The sequence below is a fragment of the Hyperolius riggenbachi genome, chromosome 3 (genome assembly GCF_040937935.1).
Source record: "Hyperolius riggenbachi isolate aHypRig1 chromosome 3, aHypRig1.pri, whole genome shotgun sequence".
Lineage (NCBI taxonomy): Eukaryota > Metazoa > Chordata > Amphibia > Anura > Hyperoliidae > Hyperolius > Hyperolius riggenbachi.
The window spans coordinates 52093151-52106024 of record NC_090648.1 but is presented as its reverse complement, the minus strand read 5'-3'; the positions used below and the strand labels follow the sequence as shown (position 1 = coordinate 52106024).

General features: G+C 43.9%; 1 protein-coding gene across 1 annotated transcript in view; it reads right to left on the bottom strand.

Annotated features, from left to right (window-relative positions):
- The window catches only part of LOC137562606 (A.superbus venom factor 1-like), a 335432-nt gene that overhangs the window by 221356 nt on the left and 101202 nt on the right, over positions 1–12874 (bottom strand). Inside the window, exon 8 of the mRNA XM_068274110.1 lies at positions 1293–1395. Within this exon, the coding sequence (XP_068130211.1) occupies positions 1293–1395 (103 nt within the window). The remainder of the gene's footprint in view (positions 1–1292; positions 1396–12874) is intronic.

The window sequence follows — 12874 nt, the reverse complement described above, 5'->3', positions numbered from 1 at the left end:
AAGTAAGTACAAAGTAATGTTCACAAAAATGTGTATCTCTTGAAAATCCATTATATAATCACAAACTTAAAGAGGAGCTGTTAGGTATAAGGTCTCAGAGAAAATAAACACATATATCAGTAGCTAAAGATTGGCTGTACTTACATTACATATGCATTTCACTGTCCACGTTTGGATTTCACAGAATTTGTATATAGTATATGCAGAGATAGATGCTCCTGACAGCTCATGGCAGGCTCCATGTTTTTCTGTCAAATGTGTCCTCATGTCCTGCCTGCTTCCTGATCACAGATAAGCTTGTACTAAATAACACAGTGTGCAGTGAATATTAATGAGCCATGTGGCTAGGAACAATAGCTGACTCCTGCAGTGTACTCTGCCCGAGATTTATCAGTGCTACGCGATTACAAGCTGCTGTAACGTCTCATTAGCAGCCGAGGGGAGAGCCCCAGAATGCTTTGCAGTATGGTATGCGGCTTGCGTCTTCTTAAGAATAACAGACTTGCTGATAAGCACACATCAAAGGTAACTGAGATTTTTATCTTCACTAATTGCTTTTGGGCTTCCTTCTAAACTGTTTAACACAGGAGAATAGAGGTTTAAATTAGCTTCTGCAGCCTGACAGTTACTCTTTAAAGAGTCATTAAATAAGTAAAGCAAATCTGTAGTGAAATAAAAGAGTGAGATACTTGTCTATGGGGAGGGGAGGCTTTGGATTCTATGGAGTAGGGGCATTCAAAACCAGTCGTTGAGGTCCACATCCATGCCAATGTTTAGGAGGATAGATTGAGAAATGGAGAGATGCGTTCTACTTGATGACCCACACCTTTCCTGATTCAGTCCCATCAGTTAATTTGTGAAGACCTCTGCCCTTGAGGACTGGAGTTGGACATCCCTGCTATAGAGTCTTCCAGTTCCCTTCCTCCCACAGCTTTCTCCAGTTCAAATTTGCCACCTCAGGGAACCCGGAGGCTTTGGAAACACTTGTTTCCCGACTCCCATAGTGCTTCCAAAGACAGCGCGCCATACTGAGCATGTACGATAGCACGCTCACCCATGCACAGTACAGAGCAGCTCATCTTCAGAAGCACTTGGGAACGTGAGTGCTTCTGAAGACCTCTGAGGATCTCCGAAGCTCTATTCAACCAGTTGGCTCAACACATGCAAAAGGGGTGACAGGCCTGGAACAAGAGGACCATTAGAGGAACGGGAAGACCCTGAAGAGATAATATTTTAATAGCACTATTGCATGATTAGCTTCTAACTTATTAAAAATTAGCTCATTTATATACCGCAATTCTTCGTAGGGCGTCTGGTAAACTTTTCCTCTTGTCTTCTCTCTTCATGGAAAAGAGCACATAAGCCGCACCTTCCAAAGGTTTCCCGTCCAGGTATCTAATAAAAGAAGCAATTAACATAATTATAAATATTTTAAACATTCCACTTCACCTACATATGTTACACATTCAATCACACACATTTCCTGATTTTACTCATCACTAGAACACACACTCCTCCTGTAAAGATATCACTGATCACTAGACACACACACCTCCTGTACAGATATCAATGATCACTAGACACACACACCTCCTGTACAGATATCACTGATCACTAGACACACACCTCCTGTACAGATATCACTGATCACTAGACACACACACCTCCTGTACAGATATCACCGATCACTAGACACACACACCTCCTGTACAGATATCACTGATCACTAGACACACACACCTCCTGTACAGATATCACTGATCACTAGACACACACACCTCCTGTACAGATATCACTGATCACTAGACACACACACCTCCTGTACAGATATCACTGATCACTAGAACACACACCTCCTGTACAGATATCACTATTCACTAGACACACACCTCCTCTACAGATATCACTGATCACTAGACACACACCTCCTGTACAGATATCACTGATCACTAGACACACACACCTCCCGTACAGATACCACTGATCACTAGAACACACACACACACACACACCTCTTGTACAGATATCACTGATCACTAGACACACACCTCCTGTACAGATATCACTGATCACTAGACACACACACCTCCTGTACAGATATCACTGATCACTAGACACACACACCTCCTGTACAGATATCACTGATCACTAGAACACACACCTCCTGTACAGATATCACTATTCACTAGACACACACCTCCTGTACAGATATCACTGATCACTAGACACACACCTCCTGTACAGATATCACTGATCACTAGACACACACACCTCCCGTACAGATACCACTGATCACTAGACACACACCTCCTGTACAGATATCACTGATCACTAGACACACACCTCCAGTACAGATATCACTGATCACTAGACACACACACCTCCTGCAAAGATATCACTGATCACTAGACACACACACCTCCTGTACAGATATCACCGATCACTAGACACATACACCTCCTGTACAGATATCACTGATCACTAGACACACACACCTCCTGTACAGATATCACCGATCACTAGACACATACATCTCCTGTACAGATATCAATGATCACTAGACACACACCTCCTGTACAGATATCACTGATCACTAGAATTCACACACCTCCTGTACAGATACCACTGATCACTAGACACACACACCTCCCGTACAGATATCACTGATCACTAGACACACACACCTCCTGTACAGATATCACTGATCAGTAGAACACACACACCTCCTGTACAGATATCACTGATCACTAGACACACACACCTCCTGTACAGATATCACTGATCACTAGAACACACACACCTCCTGTACAGATATCACTGATCACTAGACACACACACCTCCTGTACAGATATCACCGATCACTAGACACACACACCTCCAGTACAGATATCAATGATCACTAGAACACACACACCTCCTGTACAGATATCACTGATCACTAGACACACACACCTCCTGTACAAATATTACCGATCACTAGAACACACACCTCCTGTACAGATATCACTGATCACTAGAGACACACACCTCCTGTACAGATATCACTGATCACTAGACACACACCTCCTGTACAGATATCACTGATCACTAGAACACACACCTCCTGTACAGATATCACTGATCACTAGACACACACACCTCCTGTACAGATATCACTGATCACTAGAACACACACACCTCCTGTACAGATATCACTGATCACTAGAACACACACACCTCCTGTACAGATATCACTGATCACTAGAACACACACCTCCTGTACAGATATCACTGATCACTAGACACACACACCTCCTGTACAGATATCACTGATCACTAGAACACACACACCTCCTGTACAGATATCACTGATCACTAGACACACACACCTCCTGTACAGATATCACCGATCACTAGACACACACACACACCTCCTGTACATATATCACTGATCACTAGACACACACACACCTCCTGTACAGATATCACTGATCACTAGACACACACACCTCCTGTACAGATATCACCGATCACTAGACACACACACACCTCCTGTACAGATATCACTGATCACTAGAACACACACCTCCTGTACAGATATCACTGATCACTAGACACACACACCTCCTGTACAGATATCACTGATCACTAGAACACACACACCTCCTGTACAGATATCACTGATCACTAGACACACACACCTCCTGTACAGATATCACTGATCACTAGACACACACACCTCCTGTACAGATATCACTGATCACTAGACACACACACACCTCCTGTACAGATATCACACTGATCACTAGATACACACACCTCCTGTACAGATACCACTGATCACTAGACACACACACCTCCTGTACATATATCACTGATCACTAGACACACACACCTCCTGTACAGATATCACTGATCACTAGACACACACACCTCCTGTACAGATATCACTGATCACTAGACACACACACCTCCTGTACAGATATCACTGATCACTAGATACACACCTCCTGTACAGATATCACTGAGCACTAGACACACACACCTCCCATACAGATATCACTGATCACTAGACACACACACCTCCTGTACAGATATCACTGATCACTAGAACACACACACACCTCCTGTACAGATATCACTGATCACTAGACAAACACACCTCCTGTACCAATACCACGGATCACTAGAAAACACACACACACACACACACACACACACACACACACACACACACACACACACACACACACACACACACACACACACCTCCTGTACAGATATCACTGATCACTAGACACACACACCTCCTGTACCAATATCACTGATCACTAGACACACACACCTCCTGTACAGATATCCCTGATCACTAGACCCACACACCTCCTGTACCAATATCACTGATCACTAGAACACACACACCTCCTGTACAGATATCCCTGATCACTAGACACACACACCTCCTGTACCAATATCACTGATCACTAGAACACACACACCTCCTGTACAGATATCACTGATCACTAAACCACACACACCTCCTGTACAGATATCACTGATCACTAGAACACACACCTCCTGTACAGATATCACTGATCACTAGACACACACACCTCCTGTACAGATATCACTGATCACTAGACACACACACCTCCTGTACAGATACCACTGATCACTAGACACACACACCTCCTGTGCAGATATCACTTATCACTAGACACATACCTCCTGTACATATATCACTGATCACTAGAACACACACACCTCCTGTACACATATCACTGATCACTAGACACACACACCTCCTGTACAGATATCACTGATCACTAGAGCACACACACACACCTCCTGTACAGATATCACTTATCACTAGACACATACCTCCTGTACATATATCACTGATCACTAGACACACACACCTCCTGTACAGATATCACTGATCACTAGAACACACACACCTCCTGTACAGAAATCACTGATCACTAGACACATACCTCCTGTACATATATCACTGATCACTAGAACACACACACACCTCCTGTACAGATATCACACTGATCACTAGACACACACATCTCCTGTACAGATATCACTGATCACTAGACACACACACCTCCAGTACAGATATCACTGATCACTAGACACACACACCTCCAGTACAGATATCACTGATCACTAGACACACACACCTTCAGTACAGATATCACTGATCACTAGACACACACACACCTCCTGTACAGATATCACACTGATCACTAGACACACACACCTCCTGTACAGATACCACTGATCACTACACACACACACACCTCCTGTACAGATATCACTGATCACTAGACACACACACCTCCTGTACAGATACCACTAATCACTAGACAAACACACCTCCTGTACAGATATCACTTATCACTAGACACATACCTCCTGTACATATATCACTGATCACTAGACACACACACCTCCTGTACAGATATCACTGTACACTAGACACACACACCTCCTGTACAGATATCACTGATCACTAGACACACACCTCCTGTACATATATCACTGATCACTAGAACACACACACACCTCCTGTACAGATATCACTGATCACTAGACACACACACCTCCTGTACAGATACCACTGATCACTAGACACACACACCTCCAGTACAGATATCACTGATCACTAGACACACACACCTCCAGTACAGATATCACTGGTCACTAGACACACACACCTCCAGTACAGATATCACTGATCACTAGACACACACACACCTCCTGTACAGATATCACACTGATCACTAGACACACACACCTCCTGTACAGATACCACTGATCACTAGACACACACATACCTCCTGTACAGATATCACTGATCACTAGAACACACACACCTCCTGTACAAATATTACCGATCAGTAGACACACACACCTCCTGTACAGATACCACAGATCACTAGACACACATACCTCCTGTACAGATATCACTGATCACTAGAACACACACCTCCTGTACAGATATCACTGATCACTAGACACACACACCTCCTGTACAGATATCACTGATCACTAGAACACACACACCTCCTGTACAGATATCACTGATCACTAGACACACACACCTCCTGTACAGATATCACCGATCACTAGACACACACACACACCTCCTGTACATATATCACTGATCACTAGACACACACACACCTCCTGTACAGATATCACTGATCACTAGACACACACACCTCCTGTACAGATATCACCGATCACTAGACACACACACACCTCCTGTACAGATATCACTGATCACTAGAACACACACCTCCTGTACAGATATCACTGATCACTAGACACACACACCTCCTGTACAGATATCACTGATCACTAGAACACACACACCTCCTGTACAGATATCACTGATCACTAGACACACACACCTCCTGTACAGATATCACTGATCACTAGACACACACACCTCCTGTACAGATATCACTGATCACTAGACACACACACCTCCTGTACAGATATCACACTGATCACTAGATACACACACCTCCTGTACAGATACCACTGATCACTAGACACACACACCTCCTGTACATATATCACTGATCACTAGACACACACACCTCCTGTACAGATATCACTGATCACTAGACACACACACCTCCTGTACAGATATCACTGATCACTAGACACACACACCTCCTGTACAGATATCACTGATCACTAGATACACACCTCCTGTACAGATATCACTGAGCACTACACACACACACCTCCCATACAGATATCACTGATCACTAGACACACACACCTCCTGTACAGATATCACTGATCACTAGAACACACACACACCTCCTGTACAGATATCACTGATCACTAGACACACACACCTCCTGTACCAATACCACTGATCACTAGAAAACACACACACACACACACACACACACACACACACACACACACACACACACACACACACACACACACACACACACACACACACACACACACACACACACCTCCTGTACAGATATCACTGATTACTAGACACACACACCTCCTGTACCAATATCACTGATCACTAGACACACACACCTCCTGTACAGATATCCCTGATCACTAGACCCACACACCTCCTGTACCAATATCACTGATCACTAGAACACACACACCTCCTGTACAGATATCCCTGATCACTAGACACACACACCTCCTGTACCAATATCACTGATCACTAGAACACACACACCTCCTGTACAGATATCACTGATCACTAAACCACACACACCTCCTGTACAGATATCAATGATCACTAGAACACACACCTCCTGTACAGATATCACTGATCACTAGACACACACACACCTCCTGTACAGATATCACTGATCACTAGACACACACACCTCCTGTACAGATACCACTGATCACTAGACACACACACCTCCTGTACAGATATCACTTATCACTAGACACATACCTCCTGTACATATATCACTGATCACTAGAACACACACACCTCCTGTACACATATCACTGATCACTAGACACACACACCTCCTGTACAGATATCACTGATCACTAGAGCACACACACACACCTCCTGTACAGATATCACTTATCACTAGACACATACCTCCTGTACATATATCACTGATCACTAGACACACACACCTCCTGTACAGATATCACTGATCACTAGAACACACACACCTCCTGTAAAGAAATCACTGATCACTAGACACATACCTCCTGTACATATATCACTGATCACTAGAACACACACACACCTCCTGTACAGATATCACACTGATCACTAGACACACACATCTCCTGTACAGATATCACTGATCACTACACACACACACCTCCAGTACAGATATCACTGATCACTAGACACACACACCTCCAGTACAGATATCACTGATCACTAGACACACACACCTTCAGTACAGATATCACTGATCACTAGACACACACACACCTCCTGTACAGATATCACACTGATCACTAGACACACACACCTCCTGTACAGATACCACTGATCACTACACACACACACACCTCCTGTACAGATATCACTGATCACTAGACACACACACCTCCTGTACAGATACCACTAATCACTAGACAAACACACCTCCTGTACAGATATCACTTATCACTAGACACATACCTCCTGTACATATATCACTGATCACTAGACACACACACCTCCTGTACAGATATCACTGTACACTAGACACACACACCTCCTGTACAGATATCACTGATCACTAGACACACACCTCCTGTACATATATCACTGATCACTAGAACACACACACACCTCCTGTACAGATATCACTGATCACTAGACACACACACCTCCTGTACAGATACCACTGATCACTAGACACACACACCTCCAGTACAGATATCACTGATCACTAGACACACACACCTCCAGTACAGATATCACTGGTCACTAGACACACACACCTCCAGTACAGATATCACTGATCACTAGACACACACACACCTCCTGTACAGATATCACACTGATCACTAGACACACACACCTCCTGTACAGATACCACTGATCACTAGACACACACATACCTCCTGTACAGATATCACTGATCACTAGAACACACACACCTCCTGTACAAATATTACCGATCAGTAGTCACACACACCTCCTGTACAGATACCACTGATCACTAGACACACATACCTCCTGTACAGATATCACTGATCACTAGAACACACACACCTCCTGTACAAATATTACCGATCAGTAGACACACACACCTCCTGTACAGATACCACTGATCACTAGACACACACACCTCCTGTACAGATATCACTGATCACTAGAACACACACACCTCCTGTACAGATATCACTGATCACTAGAACACACACCTCCTGTACAGATATCACTGATCACTAGAACACACACACCTCCTGTACAGATATCACTAATCACTAGACACACACACCTCCTGTACAGATATCACTGATCACTAGACACACACCTCCAGTACAGATATCACTGATCACTAGACACATACCTCCTGTACATATATCACTGATCACTAGACACACACACACCTTCTGTACAAATATCACTGATCACTAGAACACACACCTCGTGTACAGATATCACTGATCACTAGACACACACACCTCCTGTACAGATATCACTGATCACTAGAACGCACACACCTCCTGTACAGATATCACTGATCACTAGACACACACCTCCTGTACATATATCACTGATCACTAGAACACACACACCTCCTGTACAGATATCACTGATCACTAGAACACACACACACCTCCTGTACAGATATCACACTGATCACTAGACACATACCTCCTGTACAGATATCACTGTACACTAGACACACACACCTCCTGTACAGATATCACTGATCACTAGACACACACCTCCTGTACATATATCACTGATCACTAGAACACACACACACCTCCTGTACAGATATCACTGATCACTAGACACACACACCTCCTGTACAGATATCACTGTACACTAGACACACACACCTCCTGTACAGATATCACTGATCACTAGACACACACCTCCTGTACATATATCACTGATCACTAGAACACACACACACCTCCTGTACAGATATCACTGATCACTAGACACACACACCTCCTGTACAGATATCACTGATCACTAGATACACACCTCCTGTACAGATATCACTGAGCACTAGACACACACACCTCCCATACAGATATCACTGATCACTAGACACACACACCTCCTGTACAGATATCACTGATCACTAGAACACACACACACCTCCTGTACAGATATCACTGATCACTAGACACACACACCTCCTGTACCAATACCACTGATCACTAGAAAACACACACACACACACACACACACACACACACACACACACACACACACACACACACACACACACACACACACACACACACACACACACACCTCCTGTACAGATATCACTGATTACTAGACACACACACCTCCTGTACCAATATCACTGATCACTAGACACACACACCTCCTGTACAGATATCCCTGATCACTAGACCCACACACCTCCTGTACCAATATCACTGATCACTAGAACACACACACCTCCTGTACAGATATCCCTGATCACTAGACACACACACCTCCTGTACCAATATCACTGATCACTAGAACACACACACCTCCTGTACAGATATCACTGATCACTAAACCACACACACCTCCTGTACAGATATCAATGATCACTAGAACACACACCTCCTGTACAGATATCACTGATCACTAGACACACACACACCTCCTGTACAGATATCACTGATCACTAGACACACACACCTCCTGTACAGATACCACTGATCACTAGACACACACACCTCCTGTACAGATATCACTTATCACTAGACACATACCTCCTGTACATATATCACTGATCACTAGAACACACACACCTCCTGTACACATATCACTGATCACTAGACACACACACCTCCTGTACAGATATCACTGATCACTAGAGCACACACACACACCTCCTGTACAGATATCACTTATCACTAGACACATACCTCCTGTACATATATCACTGATCACTAGACACACACACCTCCTGTACAGATATCACTGATCACTAGAACACACACACCTCCTGTACAGAAATCACTGATCACTAGACACATACCTCCTGTACATATATCACTGATCACTAGAACACACACACACCTCCTGTACAGATATCACACTGATCACTAGACACACACATCTCCTGTACAGATATCACTGATCACTACACACACACACCTCCAGTACAGATATCACTGATCACTAGACACACACACCTCCAGTACAGATATCACTGATCACTAGACACACACACCTTCAGTACAGATATCACTGATCACTAGACACACACACACCTCCTGTACAGATATCACACTGATCACTAGACACACACACCTCCTGTACAGATACCACTGATCACTACACACACACACACCTCCTGTACAGATATCACTGATCACTAGACACACACACCTCCTGTACAGATACCACTAATCACTAGACAAACACACCTCCTGTACAGATATCACTTATCACTAGACACATACCTCCTGTACATATATCACTGATCACTAGACACACACACCTCCTGTACAGATATCACTGTACACTAGACACACACACCTCCTGTACAGATATCACTGATCACTAGACACACACCTCCTGTACATATATCACTGATCACTAGAACACACACACACCTCCTGTACAGATATCACTGATCACTAGACACACACACCTCCTGTACAGATACCACTGATCACTAGACACACACACCTCCAGTACAGATATCACTGATCACTAGACACACACACCTCCAGTACAGATATCACTGGTCACTAGACACACACACCTCCAGTACAGATATCACTGATCACTAGACACACACACACCTCCTGTACAGATATCACACTGATCACTAGACACACACACCTCCTGTACAGATACCACTGATCACTAGACACACACATACCTCCTGTACAGATATCACTGATCACTAGAACACACACACCTCCTGTACAAATATTACCGATCAGTAGTCACACACACCTCCTGTACAGATACCACTGATCACTAGACACACATACCTCCTGTACAGATATCACTGATCACTAGAACACACACACCTCCTGTACAAATATTACCGATCAGTAGACACACACACCTCCTGTACAGATACCACTGATCACTAGACACACACACCTCCTGTACAGATATCACTGATCACTAGAACACACACACCTCCTGTACAGATATCACTGATCACTAGAACACACACCTCCTGTACAGATATCACTGATCACTAGAACACACACACCTCCTGTACAGATATCACTAATCACTAGACACACACACCTCCTGTACACATATCACTGATCACTAGACACACACCTCCAGTACAGATATCACTGATCACTAGACACATACCTCCTGTACATATATCACTGATCACTAGACACACACACACCTTCTGTACAAATATCACTGATCACTAGAACACACACCTCGTGTACAGATATCACTGATCACTAGACACACACACCTCCTGTACAGATATCACTGATCACTAGAACGCACACACCTCCTGTACAGATATCACTGATCACTAGACACACACCTTCTGTACATATATCACTGATCACTAGAACACACACACCTCCTGTACAGATATCACTGATCACTAGAACACACACACACCTCCTGTACAGATATCACACTGATCACTAGACACATACCTCCTGTACAGATATCACTGTACACTAGACACACACACCTCCTGTACAGATATCACTGATCACTAGACACACACCTCCTGTACATATATCACTGATCACTAGAACACACACACACCTCCTGTACAGATATCACTGATCACTAGACACACACACCTCCTGTACAGATACCACTGATCACTAGACACACACACCTCCTGTACAGATATCACTGATCACTAGACACACACCTCCTGTACATATATCACTGATCACTAGAACACACACACACCTCCTGTACAGATATCACTGATCACTAGAACACACACACACCTCCTGTACAGATATCACTGATCACTAGAACACACACACACCTCCTGTACAGATATCACACTGATCACTAGACACACACACCTCTTGTACAGATACCACTGATCACTAGACACACACACACCTCCCGTACAGATATCACTGATCACTAGACACACACACCTCCTGTACAGATATTACTGATCAGTAGAACACACACACCTCCTGTACAGATATCACTGATCACTAGACACACACCTCCTGTACAGATATCACCGATCACTAGACACACAC